Source organism: Dendrobates tinctorius, unplaced genomic scaffold (assembly GCF_039654945.1).
Source record: "Dendrobates tinctorius isolate UK_male_01 unplaced genomic scaffold, ASM3965494v1 ptg000105l, whole genome shotgun sequence".
Lineage (NCBI taxonomy): Eukaryota > Metazoa > Chordata > Amphibia > Anura > Dendrobatidae > Dendrobates > Dendrobates tinctorius.
Window position 1 is genome coordinate 13,577,624 of NW_027361773.1, and position 20,787 is coordinate 13,598,410.

The window sequence follows — 20,787 nt, forward strand, 5'->3', positions numbered from 1 at the left end:
TTCGCATTGGGGCCCATAACTTTGTTATCACGCCACTGTCCAGGTCCCTTGTCCAATATTGCTTTGCACAATACACATCGGGTCACTAGGAGTCGGACGTCCATTTGCTGCTGACATAGAAGTTACACATTGCCCTCCTCTATAATCCTGTACAGGGTGACAAATCTGTCACAAATAAAGGGGACTCTGCCCCCGCCCTATAACGCATGTGAGAAATAACAGAAATGTTAATTCCTGGCAACAAGCGCCACACACACAGGACAAGGCGGGCCCACCAGTGTGAGGGACAGTCCACTCAGTGTGATATATAAGCACAACCTAGGGAAGAGGATAGAGACACTACACGTCCCCCTGGCACCGGTGACCTCACTACCTCTCTGTGCCGCTAATGCCACACGACCTGGCGCCCAGCTACCGCCAGCAATGAGGGCCCGGGGGGCTGAGAGCAGCCAGGTACAGCATGTATTACCGGGGTAGGGGGCGGGGCCAAGCAGCCTCACATTTACCTCATCTGCGTGCTCTCGGCCTATCATCCCGCCCACCCGGCGGCTGTGACTGTGTGTGTGTCTTTAAGGGCAGAGCCCCGCCCCCAGTCTTCCTGCTGACAAGATGGCGGCGGAGAGCAGAGCGCTGTCCTATACGGTGTACAAGTGGAGCTCGTTCTCATCTTGCTATCTTCCCGAGTGAGTACACGGACTCCGGGCTCAGCGTCCTCCTGGTTGGGGCGCTGCCGTGTGTGCTGGCTGCGTCATATGCCCGGCGGGTGCTGAGTGCAGGGCTTGGCCTCTTGGGCCAGATGTGGATGTGACATGGGAGCTGCATAGTAGTCATGGTGGCAGGGGAGGCAATGGGTCAGGTGCATGGTGCTCCAGGATACAGTGCTGGGCGGTCTGTGCTCCCCCTAGTGTCCAGCACTGCTGATCTGTATGATGTCCGGCATGTGGGTCAGTACATAGACCTCCAGTATACAGTACCAGACTGTGTTCTCTAGTGCCCAGCACTGCTGATCTGTGTGATGTCCGGCATGTGGATCAGTACATAGACCTCCAGTATACAGTACCAGACTGTGTTCTCTAGTGCCCAGCACTGCTGATCTGTGTGATGTCCGGCATGTGGATCAGTACATAGACCTCCAGTATACAGTACCAGACTGTGTTCTCTAGTGCCCAGCACTGCTGATCTGTATGATGTCCGGCATGTGGATCAATACATAGACCTCCAGTATACAGTACCAGACTGTGTTCTCTAGTGCCCAGCACTGCTGATCTGTGTGATGTCCGGCATGTGGATCAGTACATAGACCTCCAGTATACAGTACCAGACTGTGTTCTCTAGTGCCCAGCACTGCTGATCTGTGTGATGTCCGGCATGTGGATCAGTACATAGACCTCCAGTATACAGTACCAGACTGTGTTCTCTAGTGCCCAGCACTGCTGATCTGTATGATGTCCGGCATGTGGATCAGTACATAGACCTCCAGTATACAGTACCAGACTGTGTTCTCTAGTGCCCAGCACTGCTAATCTGTGTGATGTCCGGCAGGTGGATCAGTACATAGACCTCCAGTATACAGTACCAGACTGTGTTCTCTAGTGCCCAGCACTGCTGATCTGTGTGATGTCCGGCAGGTGGATCAGTACATAGACCTCCAGTATACAGTACCAGACTGTGCTCTCTAGTGCCCAGCACTGCTGATCTGTGTGATGTCCGGCAGGTGGATCAGTACATAGACCTCCAGTATACAGTACCAGACTGTGCTCTCTAGTGCCCAGCACTGCTGATCTGTATGATGTCCGGCATGTGGATCAGTACATAGACCTCCAGTATACAGTACCAGACTGTGCTCTCTAGTGCCCAGCACTGCTAATCTGTGTGATGTCCGGCAGGTGGATCAGTACATAGACCTCCAGTATACAGTACCAGACTGTGTTCTCTAGTGCCCAGCACTGCTGATCTGTATGATGTCCGGCATGTGGATCAGTACATAGACCTCCAGTATACAGTACCAGACTGTGCTCTCTAGTGCCCAGCACTGCTGATCTGTGTGATGTCCGGCAGGTGGATCAGTACATAGACCTCCAGTATACAGTACCAGACTGTGCTCTCTAGTGCCCAGCACTGCTGATCTGTATGATGTACGGCATGTGGATCAGTACATAGACCTCCAGTATACAGTACCAGACTGTGCTCTCTAGTGCCCAGCACTGCTAATCTGTGTGATGTCCGGCAGGTGGATCAGTACATAGACCTCCAGTATACAGTACCAGACTGTGCTCTCTAGTGCCCAGCACTGCTGATCTGTATGATGTCCGGCATGTGGATCAGTACATAGACCTCCAGTATACAGTACCAGACTGTGCTCTCTAGTGCCCAGCACTGCTAATCTGTGTGATGTCCGGCAGGTGGATCAGTACATAGACCTCCAGTATACAGTACCAGACTGTGTTCTCTAGTGTCCAGCACTGCTGATCTGTATGATGTCCGGCATGTGGATCAGTACATAGACCTCCAGTATACAGTACCAGACTGTGCTCTCTAGTGTCCAGCACTGCTGATCTGTATGATGTCCGGCATGTGGATCAGTACATAGACCTCCAGTATACAGTACCAGACTGTGCTCTCTAGTGTCCAGCACTGCTGATCTGTGTGATGTCCGGCATGTGGATCAGTACATAGACCTCCAGTATACAGTACCAGACTGTGCTCTCTAGTGTCCAGCACTGCTGATCTGTATGATGTCCGGCATGTGGATCAGTACATAGACCTCCAGTATACAGTACCAGACTGTGCTCTCTAGTGTCCAGCACTGCTGATCTGAGTGATGTCCGGCATGTGGGTCAGTACATAGACCTCCAGTATACAGTACCAGACTGTGCTCTCTAGTGTCCAGCACTGCTGATCTGAGTGATGTCCGGCATGTGGGTCAGTACATAGACCTCCAGTATACAGTACCAGACTGTGTTCTCTAGTGCCCAGCACTGCTGATCTGTGTGATGTCCGGCATGTGGATCAGTACATAGACCTCCAGTATACAGTACCAGACTGTGTTCTCTAGTGCCCAGCACTGCTAATCTGTGTGATGTCCGGCATGTGGATCAGTACATAGACCTCCAGTATACAGTACCAGACTGTGTTCTCTAGTGCCCAGCACTGCTAATCTGTGTGATGTCCGGCAGGTGGATCAGTACATAGACCTCCAGTATACAGTACCAGACTGTGTTCTCTAGTGCCCAGCACTGCTGATCTGTGTGATGTCCGGCAGGTGGATCAGTACATAGACCTCCAGTATACAGTACCAGACTGTGTTCTCTAGTGCCCAGCACTGCTGATCTGTGTGATGTCTGGCATGTGGATCAGTACATAGACCTCCAGTATACAGTACCAGACTGTGTTCTCTAGTGCCCAGCACTGCTGATCTGTGTGATGTCCGGCAGGTGGATCAGTACATAGACCTCCAGTATACAGTACCAGACTGTGCTCTCTAGTGTCCAGCACTGCTGATCTGTGTGATGTCCAGCATGTGGATCAGTACATAGACCTCCAGTATACAGTACCAGACTGTGCTCTCTAGTGTCCAGCACTGCTGATCTGTGTGATGTCCGGCAGGTGGATCAGTACATAGACCTCCAGTATACAGTACCAGACTGTGCTCTCTAGTGTCCAGCACTGCTGATCTGTATGATGTCCGGCATGTGGATCAGTACATAGACCTCCAGTATACAGTACCAGACTGTGCTCTCTAGTGTCCAGCACTGCTGATCTGAGTGATGTCCGGCATGTGGGTCAGTACATAGACCTCCAGTATACAGTACCAGACTGTGCTCTCTAGTGCCCAGCACTGCTGATCTGTGTGATGTCCGGCATGTGGGTCAGTACATAGACCTCCAGTATACAGTACCAGACTGTGCTCTCTAGTGTCCAGCACTGCTGATCTGTGTGAGGTCCGGCATGTGGATCAGTACATAGACCTCCAGTATACAGTACCAGACTGTGCTCTCTAGTGCCCAGCACTGCTGATCTGTATGATGTCCGGCATGTGGATCAGTACATAGACCTCCAGTATACAGTACCAGTCTGTGCTCTCTAGTGTCCAGCACCGCTGATCTGTATGATGTCCGGCAGGTGGATCAGTACATAAACCTCCAGTATACAGTACCAGACTGTGCTCTCTAGTGTCGAGCACTGCTGATCTGTATGATGTCCGGCATGTGGGTCAGTACATAGACCTCCAGTATACAGTACCAGACTGTGCTCTCTAGTGTCCAGCACTGCTGATCTGAGTGATGTCCGGCAGGTGGATCAGTACATGGTGCTCCAGTATACAGTACCAGACTGTGCTCTCTAGTGTCCAGCACTGCTGATCTGAGTGATGTCCGGCATGTGGATCAGTACATAGACCTCCAGTATACAGTACCAGACTGTGCTCTGTAGTGTCCAGCACTGCTGATCTGAGTGATGTCCGGCATGTGGATCAGTACATAGACCTCCAGTATACAGTACCAGACTGTGCTCTCTAGTGCCCAGCATTGCTGATCTGTGTGATGTCCGGCATGTGGATCAGTACATAGACCTCCAGTATACAGTACCAGACTGTGCTCTCTAGTGCCCAGCATTGCTGATCTGTGTGATGTCCGGCATGTGGATCAGTACATAGACCTCCAGTATATAGTACCAGACTGTGTTCTCTAGTGTCCAGCACTGCTGATCTGAGTGATGTCCGGCAGGTGGATCAGTACATAGACCTCCAGTATACAGTACCAGACTGTGCTCTCTAGTGCCCAGCATTGCTGATCTGTGTGATGTCCGGCATGTGGATCAGTACATAGACCTCCAGTATATAGTACCAGACTGTGTTCTCTAGTGCCCAGCACTGCTGATCTGAGTGATGTCCGGCAGGTGGATCAGTACATAGACCTCCAGTATACAGTACCAGACTGTGCTCTCTAGTGTCCAGCACTGCTGATCTGTATGATGTCCAGCAGGTGGATCAGTACATAGACCTCCAGTATACAGTGCCAGACTGTGCTCTCTAGTGCCCAGCACTGCTAATCTGAGTGATGTCCGGCAGGTGGATCAGTACATAGACCTCCAGTATACAGTACCAGACTGTGCTCTCTAGTGTCCAGTACTGCTGATCTGAGTGATGTCCGGCAGGTGGATCAGTACATAGACCTCCAGTATACAGTACCAGACTGTGCTCTCTAGTGTCCAGCACTGCTGATCTGTGTGATGTCCGGCACGTGGATCAGTACATAGACCTCCAGTATACAGTACCAGACTGTCCTCTCCAGTGTCCAGCACTGCTGATCTGAGTGATGTCTGGCACGTGGATCAGTACATAGACCTCCAGTATACAGTACCAGACTGTGCTCTCTAGTGTCCAGCACTTCTGATCTGAGTGATGTCCGGCATGTGGATCAGTACATAGACCTCCAGTATACAGTACCAGACTGTGCTCTCTAGTGTCCAGCACTGCTGATCTGTGTGATGTCCGGCATGTGGGTCAGTACATAGACCTCCAGTATACAGTGCCAGACTGTGCTCTCTAGTGCCCAGCACTGCTGATCTGTATGATGTCCGGCATGTGGATCAGTACATAGACCTCCAGTATACAGTACCAGTCTGTGCTCTCTAGTGTCCAGCACCGCTGATCTGTATGATGTCCGTCAGGTGGATCAGTACATAGACCTCCAGTATACAGTACCAGACTGTGCTCTCTAGTGTCGAGCACTGCTGATCTGTATGATGTCCGGCATGTGGGTCAGTACATAGACCTCCAGTATACAGTACCAGACTGTGCTCTCTAGTGTCCAGCACTGCTGATCTGAGTGATGTCCGGCATGTGGGTCAGTACATAGACCTCCAGTATACAGTACCAGACTGTGCTCTCTAGTGTCCAGCACTGCTGATCTGAGTGATGTCCGGCATGTGGATCAGTACATAGACCTCCAGTATACAGTACCAGACTGTGCTCTGTAGTGTCCAGCACTGCTGATCTGTGTGATGTCCGGCATGTGGATCAGTACATAGACCTCCAGTATATAGTACCAGACTGTGTTCTCTAGTGTCCAGCACTGCTGATCTGAGTGATGTCCGGCATGTGGGTCAGTACATAGACCTCCAGTATACAGTACCAGACTGTCCTCTCTAGTGCCCAGCACTGCTCATCTGTGTGATGTCCGGCATGTGGATCAGTACATGGACCTCCAGTATACAGTGCCAGACTGTGCCCTCTAGTGCCCAGCACTGCTAATCTGTGTGATGTCCGGCATGTGGATCAGTACATAGACCTCCAGTATACAGTACCAGACTGTGCTCTCTAGTGTCCAGCACTGCTTCTCTGTGTGATGTCCGGCAGGTGGGTCAGTACATAGACCTCCAGTATACAGTACCAGACTGTGCTCTCTAGTGTCCAGCACTGCTGATCTGTGTGATGTCCGGCAGGTGGATCAGTACATAGACCTCCAGTATACAGTACCAGACTGTGTTCTCTAGTGTCCAGCACTGCTGCTCTGTGTGATGTCCGGCAGGTGGATCAGTACATAGACCTCCAGTATACAGTACCAGACTGTGTTCTCTAGTGCCCAGCACTGCTGATCTGTATGATGTCCGGCATGTGGGATCAGTACATAGACCTCCAGTATATAGTACCAGACTGTGCTCTCTAGTGCCCAGCACTGCTGATCTGTGTGATGTCCGGCATGTGGGTCAGTACATAGACCTCCAGTATACAGTGCCAGACTGTGCTCTCTAGTGTCCAGCACTGCTGATCTGTATGATGTCTGGCATGTGGATCAGTATATAGACCTCCAGTATACAGTACCAGACTGTGCTCTCTAGTGTCCAGCACTGCTGATCTGTGTGATGTCCGGCATGTGGGTCAGTACATAGACCTCCAGTATACAGTGCCAGACTGTGCTCTCTAGTGCCCAGCACTGCTGATCTGTATGATGTCTGGCATGTGGATCAGTATATAGACCTCCAGTATACAGTACCAGACTGTGCTCTCTAGTGTCCAGCACTGCTGATCTGTGTGAGGTCCGGCATGTGGGATCAGTACATACACCTCCAGTATACAGTACCAGACTGCTCTCTAGTGTCCAGCACTGCTGATCTGAGTGATGTCCGGCAGGTGGATCAGTACATAGACCTCCAGTATACAGTACCAGACTGTGCTCTCTAGTGCCCAGCACTGCTGATCTGAGTGATGTCCGGCATGTGGATAAGTACATAGACCTCCAGTATACAGTACCAGACTGTGCTCTCTAGTGTTCAGCACTGCTGATCTGTGTGATGTCCGGCAGGTGGATCAGTACATAGACCTCCAGTATACAGTACCAGACTGTGCTCTCTAGTGCCCAGCACTGCTGATCTGTGTGATGTCCGGCATGTGGGTCAGTACATAGACCTCCAGTATACAGTGCCAGACTGTGCTCTCTAGTGCCCAGCACTGCTGATCTGTATGATGTCTGGCATGTGGATCAGTATATAGACCTCCAGTATACAGTACCAGACTGTGCTCTCTAGTGTCCAGCACTGCTGATCTGTGTGAGGTCCGGCATGTGGGATCAGTACATACACCTCCAGTATACAGTACCAGACTGCTCTCTAGTGTCCAGCACTGCTGATCTGAGTGATGTCCGGCAGGTGGATCAGTACATAGACCTCCAGTATACAGTACCAGACTGTGCTCTCTAGTGCCCAGCACTGCTGATCTGAGTGATGTCCGGCATGTGGATAAGTACATAGACCTCCAGTATACAGTACCAGACTGTGCTCTCTAGTGTTCAGCACTGCTGATCTGTGTGATGTCCGGCAGGTGGATCAGTACATAGACCTCCAGTATACAGTACCAGACTGTGCTCTCTAGTGTCCAGCACTGCTGATATGTGTGATGTCCGGCATGTGGGTCAGTACATAGACCTCCAGTATATAGTACCAGACTGTGCTCTCTAGTGCCCAGCACTGCTGATCTGTATGATGTCCGGCATGTGGATCAGTACATAGACCTCCAGTATACAGTACCAGACTGTGCTCTCTAGTGCCCAGCACTGCTAATCTGTGTGATGTCTGGCAGGTGGATCAGTACATAGACCTCCAGTATACAGTACCAGACTGTGCTCTCTAGTGTCCAGCACTGCTGATCTGTATGATGTCCGGCATGTGGATCAGTACATAGACCTCCAGTATACAGTACCAGACTGTGCTCTCTAGTGTCCAGCACTGCTGATCTGTGTGATGTCCGGCAGGTGGATCAGTACATAGACCTCCAGTATACAGTACCAGACTGTGCTCTCTAGTGTCCAGCACTGCTGATCTGTATGATGTCCGGCATGTGGATCAGTACATAGACCTCCAGTATACAGTACCAGACTGTGCTCTCTAGTGTCCAGCACTGCTGATCTGAGTGATGTCCGGCATGTGGGTCAGTACATAGACCTCCAGTATACAGTACCAGACTGTGCTCTCTAGTGCCCAGCACTGCTGATCTGTGTGATGTCCGGCATGTGGGTCAGTACATAGACCTCCAGTATACAGTACCAGACTGTGCTCTCTAGTGTCCAGCACTGCTGATCTGTGTGAGGTCCGGCATGTGGATCAGTACATAGACCTCCAGTATACAGTACCAGACTGTGCTCTCTAGTGTCCAGCACTGCTGATCTGTATGATGTCCGGCATGTGGATCAGTACATAGACCTCCAGTATACAGTACCAGACTGTGCTCTCTAGTGTCCAGCACTGCTGATCTGTGTGATGTCCGGCAGGTGGATCAGTACATAGACCTCCAGTATACAGTACCAGTCTGTGCTCTCTAGTGTCCAGCACCGCTGATCTGTATGATGTCCGGCAGGTGGATCAGTACATAGACCTCCAGTATACAGTACCAGACTGTGCTCTCTAGTGTCGAGCACTGCTGATCTGTATGATGTCCAGCATGTGGGTCAGTACATAGACCTCCAGTATACAGTACCAGACTGTGCTCTCTAGTGTCCAGCACTGCTGATCTGAGTGATGTCCGGCATGTGGGTCAGTACATAGACCTCCAGTATACAGTACCAGACTGTGCTCTCTAGTGTCCAGCACTGCTGATCTGTGTGAGGTCCGGCATGTGGATCAGTACATAGACCTCCAGTATACAGTACCAGACTGTGCTCTCTAGTGTCCAGCACTGCTGATCTGTATGATGTCCGGCATGTGGATCAGTACATAGACCTCCAGTATACAGTACCAGACTGTGCTCTCTAGTGTCCAGCACTGCTGATCTGTGTGATGTCCGGCAGGTGGATCAGTACATAGACCTCCAGTATACAGTACCAGTCTGTGCTCTCTAGTGTCCAGCACCGCTGATCTGTATGATGTCCGGCAGGTGGATCAGTACATAGACCTCCAGTATACAGTACCAGACTGTGCTCTCTAGTGTCGAGCACTGCTGATCTGTATGATGTCCAGCATGTGGGTCAGTACATAGACCTCCAGTATACAGTACCAGACTGTCCTCTCTAGTGTCCAGCACTGCTGATCTGAGTGATGTCCGGCATGTGGATCAGTACATAGACCTCCAGTATACAGTACCAGACTGTGCTCTGTAGTGTCCAGCACTGCTGATCTGAGTGATGTCCGGCATGTGGATCAGTACATAGACCTCCAGTATACAGTACCAGACTGTGCTCTCTAGTGCCCAGCATTGCTGATCTGTGTGATGTCCGGCATGTGGATCAGTACATAGACCTCCAGTATACAGTACCAGACTGTGCTCTGTAGTGTCCAGCACTGCTGATCTGAGTGATGTCCGGCATGTGGATCAGTATATAGACCTCCAGTATACAGTACCAGACTGTGTTCTCTAGTGTCCAGCACTGCTGAGCTGAGTGATGTCCGGCAGGTGGATCAGTACATAGACCTCCAGTATACAGTACCAGACTGTGCTCTCTAGTGCCCAGCACTGCTGATCTGTGTGATGTCCGGCATGTGGATCAGTACATAGACCTCCAGTATACAGTACCAGACTGTGCTCTCTAGTGTCCAGCACTGCTGATCTGAGTGATATCCGGCATGTGGGTCAGTACATAGACCTCCAGTATACAGTACCAGACTGTGCTCTCTAGTGTCCAGCACTGCTTATCTGTATGATGTCCAGCAGGTGGATCAGTACATAGACCTCCAGTATAGAGTGCCAGACTGTGCTCTCTAGTTCCCAGCACTGCTGATCTGTGTGATGTCCGGCACGTGGATCAGTACATAGACCTCCAGTATACAGTACCAGACTGTCCTCTCCAGTGTCCAGCACTGCTGATCTGAGTGATGTCTGGCACGTGGATCAGTACATAGACCTCCAGTATACAGTACCAGACTGTGCTCTCTAGTGTCCAGCACTTCTGATCTGAGTGATGTCCGGCATGTGGATCAGTACATAGACCTCCAGTATACAGTACCAGACTGTGCTCTCTAGTGTCCAGCACTGCTGATCTGTGTGATGTCCGGCATGTGGGTCAGTACATAGACCTCCAGTATACAGTACCAGACTGTCCTGTCTAGTGCCCAGCACTGCTCATCTGTGTGATGTCCGGCATGTGGATCAGTACATGGACCTCCAGTATACAGTACCAGACTGTGCTCTCTAGTGTCCAGCACTGCTGATCTGTGTGATGTCCGGCATGTGGGTCAGTACATAGACCTCCAGTATACAGTACCAGACTGTCCTCTCTGGTGCCCAGCACTGCTCATCTGTGTGATGTCCGGCATGTGGATCAGTACATGGACCTCCAGTATACAGTGCCAGACTGTGCTCTCTAGTACCCAGCACTGCTAATCTGTGTCATGTCCGGCATGTGGATCAGTACATAGACCTCCAGTATACAGTACCAGACTGTCCTCTCCAGTGTCCAGCACTGCTGATCTGAGTGATGTCTGGCATGTGGATCAGTACATAGACCTCCAGTATACAGTGCCAGACTGTCCTCTCCAGTGTCCAGCACTGCTGATCTGAGTGATGTCTGGCATGTGGATCAGTACATAGATTTCCAGTATGCAGTACCAGACTGTGCTCTCTAGTGCCCAGCACTGCTGATCTGTGTCATGTCCGGCATGTGGATCAGTACATAGACCTCCAGTATGCAGTACCAGACTGTGCTCTCTCGTGCCCAGCACTGCTGATCTGTGTGATGTCCGGCATGTGGATCAGTACATAGACCTCCAGTATACAGTACCAGACTGTGCTCTCTAGTGCCCAGCACTTCTGATCTGTGTGATGTCCGTCATGTGGGATCAGTACATGGTGCTCCAGTATACAGTACCAGACTGTGCTCTCTAGTGTCCAGCACTGCTGATCTGTATGATGTCCGGCATGTGGATCAGTACATAGACCTCCAGTATACAGTACCAGACTGTGCTCTCTAGTGCCCAGCACTGCTAATCTGTGTGATGTCTGGCATGTGGATCAGTACATAGACCTCCAGTATACAGTGCCAGACTGTGCTCTCTAGTGCCCAGCACTGCTAATCTGAGTGATGTCCGGCAGGTGGATCAGTACATAGACCTCCAGTATATAGTACCAGACTGTGCTCTCTAGTGTCCAACACTGCTGATCTGTGTGATGTCTGGCATGTGGATCAGTACATAGACCTCCAGTATACAGTACCAGACTGTGCTCTCTAGTGCCCAGCACTTCTGATCTGTGTGATGTCCATCATGTGGGATCAGTACATGGTGCTCCAGTATACAGTACCAGACTGTGCTCTCTAGTGTCTAGCACTGCTGATCTGTGTGATGTCTGGCATGTGGATCAGTACATAGACCTCCACTATACAGTACCAGACTGTGCTCTCTAGTGCCCAGCACTGCTAATCTGTGTGATGTCTGGCATGTGGATCAGTACATAGACCTCCAGTATACAGTATCAGACTGTGCTCTCTAGTGCCCAGCACTGCTGATCTGTATGATGTCCGGCATGTGGATCAGTACATAGACCTCCAGTATACAGTGCCAGTCTGTGCTCTCTAGTGCCCAGCACTGCTGATCTGAGTGATGTCCGGCAGGTGGATCAGTACATAGACCTCCAGTATATAGTACCAGACTGTGTTCTCTAGTGTCCAGCACTGCTGATCTGAGTGATGTCCAGCATGTGGATCAGTACATAGACCTCCAGTATACAGTACCAGACTGTGCTCTGTAGTGTCCAGCACTGCTGATCTCTATGATGTCTGGCATGTGGATCAGTATATAGACCTCCAGTATACAGTACCAGACTGTGCTCTCTAGTGTCCAGCACTGCTGATCTGTGTGATGTCTGGCATGTGGATCAGTACATAGACCTCCAGTATACAGTGCCAGACTGTCCTCTCCAGTGTCCAGCACTACTGATCTGAGTGATGTCTGGCATGTGGATCAGTACATAGACCTCCAGTATGCAGTACCAGACTGTGCTCTCTAGTGCCCAGCACTGCTGATCTGTGTCATGTCCGGCATGTGGATCAGTACATAGACCTCCAGTATGCAGTACCAGACTGTGCTCTCTAGTGTCCAGCACTGCTGATCTGTATGATGTCCAGCAGGTGGATCAGTACATAGACCTCCAGTATACAGTGCCAGACTGTGCTTTCTAGTGTCCAGCACTGCTAATCTGAGTGATGTCTGGCATGTGGATCAGTACATAGACCTCCAGTATACAGTGCCAGACTGTGCTCTCTAGTGCCCAGCACTGCTAATCTGAGTGATGTCCGGCAGGTGGATCAGTACATAGACCTCAGTATACAGAACCAGACTGGGCTCTCTAGTGTCCAGCACTGCTGATCTGAGTGATGTCTGGTACGTGGATCAGTACATAGACCTCAGTATACAGAACCAGACTGGGCTCTCTAGTGTCCAACACTGCTGATCTGTGTGATGTCCGTCATGTGGGATCAGTACATGGTGCTCCAGTATACAGTACCAGTCTGTGCTCTCTAGTGTCCAGCACTGCTGATCTGTGTGAGGTCCGGCATGTGGATCAGTACATAGACCTCCAGTATACAGTACCAGACTGTGCTCTCTAGTGTCCAGCACTGCTGATCTGTATGATGTCCGGCATGTGGATCAGTACATAGACCTCCAGTATATAGTACCAGACTGTGTTCTCTAGTGTCCAGCACTGCTGATCTGAGTGATGTCCAGCATGTGGATCAGTACATAGACCTCCAGTATACAGTACCAGACTGTGCTCTGTAGTGTCCAGCACTGCTGATCTGTATGATGTCTGGCATGTGGATCAGTATATAGACCTCCAGTATACAGTACCAGACTGTGCTCTCTAGTGTCCAGCACTGCTGATCTGTGTGATGTCTAGCATGTGGATCAGTACATAGACCTCCAGTATATAGTACCAGACTGTGCTCTCTAGTGTCCAGCACTGCTGATCTGTGTGATGTCCGGCATGTGGATCAGTACATAGACCTCCACTATACAGTACCAGACTGTGCTCTCTAGTGCCCAGTACTGCTGATCTGGGCGATGTCCGGCATGTGCATCAGTACATGGTGCTCCAGTATACAGTACCAGACTGTCCTCTCTAGTGTCCAGCACTGCTGATCTGTGTGATGTCTAGCATGTGGATCAGTACATAGCCCGCCAGTATATAGTACCAGACTGTGCTCTCCAGTGCCCAGCATTGCTGATCTGAGTGATGTCCGGCATGTGGATCAGGACATAGATCTCCAGTATACAGTACCAGACTGTGCTCTCTAATGCCCAGTACTGCTGATCTGAGCGATGTCCGGCATGTGGGATCAGTACATGGTGCTCCAGTATACAGTGCCAGACTGTGCTCTCTACTGCCCAAGCATTGCTGATCTGTTCGAGGTCCAGCATGTAGATCAGTAATTGGACCTCTAGTATACAATGCCGGTCTGTTCTCCTGGTAGTGCCCAGCACCAGGGCTGTGGAGTCGGTAAGCCAAACCTGCGACTCCGACTCCCACACATATTACTTTTATTTAAGTGAATAATTTATTGTAGTACAATGTCAACATCAGACATTTAATCACTTTTATGATACAACAATCAAGATATTTAGATAGAGCATAATATATATTTATTGGAATACAACTTTAGAACACAAGAAACATTAATAAATTGTGAATATGTAATACACTATGTAATATTGATTACATATACTGTGTGTGTGTGTGTGTGTGTGTGTGTGTGTGTGTATGTATATATATATATATATATATATATATATATATATATATATATATATACTATGTAATAAACTACAGTATGTAAGTGGCAAAAAACAGTTTTCAACAGAAACATACTAAATAACATTTGTGCAGTTTATGAATTTGTTCTCAGAAATAGAATTGCCTCCATCAGATCCTACTTCATAGATGACCTCAAATCTGACGTAGTAATTTTAAGGCCAGAGAACAACCTCTCTACACTAACTTTGGTTGGAGGCAAAGCCGTAACCACATGGGCAACATCTCTAACAATTTTCGGGTATAAAGGAATTGCCTCATGCACAGTCAGTTTTGATGAACGGTTGAATTTTGCTATAAGAGACTGAGTGAAATCTTTTTCCTTGCGGCAACGCTTTGCCTGCTCCATGTCATCCAAATACTTGTCAGTCAAACTCCTCATCTGATAAGGATGAAGATATGGCAGCAGTAGCACTGTCAAGACCCAAGTCCTCTTGCGCCTGGCAGTCCTCCTGTAGGCCACTCATCCTAACTGCTACCTCAGTCAGAGCTTCTTTTCCTTTAGTAAGCTGTTGATCATCAAGCAGAATACGATGACTTGGGTCCACATAAACAGCTGCCAGAAAATTTTTTATTTTCCAATAGCTGTGTCTCTCTCTGTTTCATTGATGCAGAAATGCCATCTGCGATTAAACCTCCTCTTTGGGACAAGCAAAATAGCAAGTTCTTCCACTCCCTTATGAAAATGCCAGGAGTTAAATCCTCAGCTTGTAATTTTTTAGTCATGGTAAATGAGTGATTAAGCAATTCCTTCAATTCAGCCACCTGTGTCCATTGACCTTCATTTAGGGTTACCTGAGGGTTTGCCATATCTATAAGAAACGGTTTTAGTTCAAGCAATCGCTCAATCATTAAATAAGTGCTGCCCTACCGAGTGGCTTGATCGACAATTGCCCCTTTCCCAGCACGTCTATTATAGATTAAATCAATTTTAGGGGTTCTGGCGGCAATAACCAATTTCCTCACTTTTCCAATCAGATTTCCAGCATGTCCATCTTGCAGACTATCTCTTATTGCCAGCTGCAGCGTGTGCACAACACAGCGCATGTGATGGATATGAAAGTGATTTGAAGCATCTTCAACAAGATCTATTTCTACAGTATAATTTTGCTGTTATTCTGTTGTAATATCTGTTTGTTCTTCAGTTACATGAACAGCACTGTGGCCTTCCATATCAAACATACTGAATCCTAAATTTTCTTCTAGCTGTTGTTCATTACTCTCATTCATCAGTTTAATTGTACTTATCATGTTTAAAGCATTGTCCGTTACAATAGCAAGAACCTGTTCTTGTGTGAATGTAGCCTTAGATCAGGAATAGAACACCCATTTATAGGACATTTCATAACTTTCCCAAATTCCTATGAAGAATTATTCAGCACATTGTGCATTGAACTATTGTACCCAATTTATTATATATTTTAGGAGTCGGTCCATTTTATACCGACTCTGACTCGACCAAAATGAGCTCCGACTCCACGACTCCGACTCCACAGCCCTGCCCAGCACTACTGATCTGTTTTATGTCTGGCATGTGGATCAGTACATGGTGCTCCAGTATACAGTTGCCGGTCTGTGCTCTCTCTAGTGCTCAGCACTGCTTATCTGTGTGGGGTCCGGCATGTGAATCAGTACATGGTGCTCCCGTATACAGTGCTGGTCTGTGCTCTCTCTAGTGCTCAGCACTGCTGATCTGTGTGGGGTCCGGCATGTGAATCAGTACATGGTGCTCCCGTATACAGTGCTGGTCTGTGCTCTCTCTAGTACTCAGCACTGCTGATCTGTGTGGGGTCCGGCATGTGAATCAGTACATGGTACTCCCATATACAGTGCTGGTCTGTGCTCTCTAGTGCTCAGCACTGCTGATCTGTGTGGGGTCCGGCATGTGAATCAGTACATGGTGCTCCCGTATACAGTGCTGGTCTCTTCTCTCTCTAGTGCTCAGCACTGCTGATCTGTGTGGGGTCCGGCATGTGAATCAGTACATGGTGCTCCCGTATACAGTGCTGGTCTGTGCGCTCTCTAGTGCTCAGCACTGCTGATCTGTGTGGGGTCCAGTATGTGAATCAGTACATGGTGCTCCCATATACAGTGCCGGTCTGTGTTCTCTCTAGTGCTCAGCACTGCTGATCTGTGTGGGGTCCGGCATGTGAATCAGTACATGGTGCTCCCGTATACAGTGCTGGTCTGTTCTCTCTCTAGTGCTCAGCACTGCTTATCTGTGTGGGGTCCGGCATGTGAATCAGTACATGGTGCTCCCGTATACAGTGCTGGTCTCTTCTCTCTCTAGTGCTCAGCACTGCTGATCTGTGTGGGGTCCGGCATGTGAATCAGTACATGGTGCTCCCGTATACAGTGCTGGTCTGTGCGCTCTCTAGTGCTCAGCACTGCTGATCTGTGTGGGGTCCAGCATGTGAATCAGTACATGGTGCTCCCATATACAGTGCCGGACTGTGTTCTCTCTAGTGCTCAGCACTGCTGATCTGTGTGGGGTCCTGGTCTGTGCTCCCTCTACTGCCCAGCACTGCTTATCTGTGTGTGAGATCAGGAATTTGGATTTGGGTACATGGGGTTTCAGTATATAGCTGATCTGTACAAGTTTGGGGAGGTTGTGGGTAAGGTACTTGGGTCTGTTATATGGTGCTGGTTTGTGCTCAATCTGTAGTGCTTCTTTTTCTGCTGGTCCAGTCTCCAAAAAAGGCCCATTTATATGCTGGTGTTTTGTGGTTGGTATTACCCATTGTTGGTGGTGGCACTGGCACACCCCGGGGCTATTATGCTCCTCTGTTCTGTGTCTTGTGATCGGGTTCTCTCCACTTTAGGCTATGTTCACACGTTGCCTTTTTGCAGGGGTTTTTATGCACCTTTTCAGCTGCATTTCACAGTACCAGCAAAGTCTGAAATTTCATACACGCCTTGTTTTGTTTCCTGACTTTTGTCAAAGAGATACGTTTTTGCAAAATACAGCATATCCCTTCTTTCACCTTTTTTACACCAAGCAAAAGCATTAGGACAAAACGTGGCAAAAGCGCAGGTAATCGGGCTTTGCACTGTTTTTGGTGCCAAATCCTGAATTCAAATCAGGTTATATTTTTATGCACCAAACTTTATCAGCATGCAGAAGAGACAAATGTACCCTGGCATAATCTCAGTAACCAAAAAAAAAAACGCACTAAATGCCGCAAAAAACCCCGAACACTTAACAAAATCTGTATTTCGCAGGGCTGTGGAGTTGGAGCTCATGTTGGTGGAGTCGGTATAAAATGGTCCGACTCCTAAAATATATAATAAATTGGGTACAGTAGTTCAATGAAGAATGTGCTGAATATTTTTTCATAGGAATTTGGGAAAGTTATGAAATGTCCTATAAATGGCTGTTCTATTCCTGATCTAAGGCTACATTCACACACAGCGTTTTTGCTGCGTTTTTTGAGGATACGTTTTTCAGCTGCAAAAGCAGATCAGTTTTTAAAAAACTGCATCACCTCAAAGGTTTTTGAGCTCATAGATAATGTTTTCAATAGCAAAAGCAGTTGGAATAAATAGACTGCATTCACCACATCTTAAGGTGCAGGCTTTATTTTCAAGTGTAGGGGTGTGCAGTATAAGGTTCTGCAGCAGCTGAGGTGTGCAGTATGAGTTTCTGCCCCCCCCCTAGTTTTGATCCTGGCTAAAACCATTTCTTATAGATATGGCGAACCCTCAGGTAACCCTAAATGAAGGTCAATGGACACAGGTGGCTGAATTGAAGGAATTGCTTAATCACCTATTTACCGTGACTAAAAAATTACAAGCTGAGGATTTAACTCCTGGCATTTTCATAGGGGAGTGGAAGAACTTGCTGTTTTGCCTGTCCCAAAGAGGAGGTTTAATCGCAGATGGCATTTCTGCATCAATGAAACGGAGAGAGACACAGCTATTGGAAAATTAAAATTTTTCTGGCAGCTGTTTGTGGACCCAAGTCATCGTATGCTGCTTGATGATCAACAGCTTATAAGAAGCTCTGACTGAGGTAGCAGTTAGGATGAGTGGCCTACAGGAGGACTGCCAAGCGCAAGAGGACTTGGGTCCTGACAGTGCTACTGCTGCCATATCTTCATCCTTATCAGATGAGGAGTTTGACTGACAAGTATTTGGATGATATGGAGCAGGCAAAGCGTTGCCGCAAGGAAAAAGATTTCACTCCGTCTCCTATAGCAAGCAGATTGAACATATTTCAGCAAAATGTTTCACTTGCTCTCAAAGAAAAAGAAAAATTCAACCGTTCATCAAAACTGACTGTGCATGAGGCAATTCCTTTATACTTGGAAATTGTTAGAGATATTGCCCATGTGGTTACGGCTTTGCCTCCAACCCAAGTTACTGTAGAGAGGTTGTTCTCTGGCCTTAAAATTATTAGGTCAGATTTGAGGTCATCTATGAAGGAGGATCTGATGGAGGCAATTCTATTTCTTAGGACAAATTCATAGACTGCACAAATGTTATTTAGTATGTTTTTGTTAAAAACTGTTTTTTGCCACTTGCATATTTTATTACAGATATATATATATATATATATATATATATTCGATATTACATAGTGCATTACATATTTACAATTCATTAGAGTTTTTTGTGTTCTAAAGTTGTATTCCAATAAATAGATATTAAGTTCTATCTAAATATCTTGATTATTGTATCATAAAAATGATTAAATGTCTGATGTTCACATTGTACTACAATAAATTTTTCACTTAAATATAAGCAATATATGTTGGAGTCGGTGGAAGGGAAATTGAGGAGTCGCTGGTTTGGCTTACCAACTCCACAGCCCTGATATCTAGTTTTGTGGCATATGGTGTTGAACCAATATTTCAATTTATTATTTCAAGCTTTAATTTTTACAATTCTGTTTATTTGCAGATTGTCTGCAAGATGTTTAGCTCTCATCCTCCTTCAGTCGCTCTTCTGGGATGTGTGAACCAAACGATTAGGTTACATTCTCACGTACCAGAATTTGAACTTTAAAAATCCACTTCACCATAAACACTGCAGCGACGCCACGTCATAATCTGTACGTTTTACGTGTTTAGAAAAATGTATCAACATAATTGAAATGGTGCATGTCATTTTATGCACAAGTCTTTGTCATCTTTTTGGGTAATTGCAGATGTTGCATCTTTCTGTATATGACACTTGTATGATGGCCGGTTGTTTTCAGAGGCGTCCAGCAAGTTCAGCATTAATTTTATTGTGGTGTGACTCAAACTGGAATTTTACTACCATTTTTATTTTTAGGACTCCCTTTTTTTTTTTTTTTGCCTCTATCTGCATTTTAGCTAGTATATTGGCCACAGGGATCATCTAACATAATGTCACTGATCGCTGGGAGAATCCATGACAACAGCACTGGAATGGTGTTGGAGGGGTCTATAAGGGTATGTTTCCACGGTCAGTATCCGGCAGCACTTTGGACGCAGCGCTGCCGGATTTTGAACACCGGTGATTCCGCATGTGTGCATTGAACCGTGCGGAATCACCGCATCCTATACATTGTATGAGTGACTTTATCTTGCATAGACTGAGCGTCTCCGCAAGATAAATAGACATGCTGTGGTCTGGAAAGAAGCACCACATGTCCGGTTTTGCAGGGAAACCGGAGGCGGCCGTGCACGCATAGTGGACATGGGATTTTTTTTTGAATCAGATCTTTTTTATTTAACATTCAGGAATCAATACAGAAAGAATATGACATCTTATATAGCTAGTAAAAATTACATTGAGAGCAGATATTATCTAAAGGGTAAAACTCGTCCTGTGTAAGAATAAATAAAAAGAAGAAAATCTCAAAACACAGATATTTGCATAAAATTGAGCCTATAAACAAAAATCAAAATTATACATCAGTGCCTCATTTCAGTGGGAAAACCATCCCCGCCAGCCGCGCCACTCCGCATCATATTTCGCGCCCCCCCCCCGCGGATATCAGGTCCAATCCACCCCAGCCCCCTCCCACCACGCCACTCAAAATCTACTTCGCCACAAAGGGCACTAGACTTTATTTTCACCCCCCAAGCATCCCCTCACCGCAAGCACAACAGCAACTGGTCCAACATCGCATCCCGTACCAGTGCGCCCGAGGGGAGACCCGGTGACTCCATCCATGGCTGCCAAATTTTGTAAAACTTTCTTATTGCATTTCTTTTTAAATAAGCCCCCCTTTCCAATCTGATGACATTATTTAGTTTATTTTTAAGCTCTGACAATGTTGGGACATGGGATTTCATGAAATCCCCTCCACTATGCTGTAACATCTGGACGCTGCAGCTGTACGCAGCATCCAACCATTAGCGTTTACTGACTGTGGAACATACCCTTAGTGTTTATTATTTTACTTGGTGAAACCTAATTAAAAAGTGTTAATCTGAGTAGTGGACAGCCCCTTTAAGTGGTCTGCACCCCTATCAACTGATAAGATATAAAGGTGTTGATGGATATATGTCTGAGACCTGCATGACGATCATTGCGGTTTTGGAGCAGGTTCATCTTATTGACAAATTACTTTTAAAACAAAT

General features: G+C 47.6%; 1 protein-coding gene across 1 annotated transcript in view; it reads left to right on the forward strand.

Annotated features, from left to right (window-relative positions):
• Positions 1–552: 552 nt before the first annotated feature.
• The window catches only part of MKLN1 (muskelin 1), a 138,781-nt gene continuing 118,546 nt past the window's right edge, over positions 553–20,787 (forward strand). Inside the window, exon 1 of the mRNA XM_073589080.1 lies at positions 553–683. Coding sequence (XP_073445181.1) covers positions 610–683 — 74 coding nt within the window. The 5' untranslated portion in view covers positions 553–609. The remainder of the gene's footprint in view (positions 684–20,787) is intronic.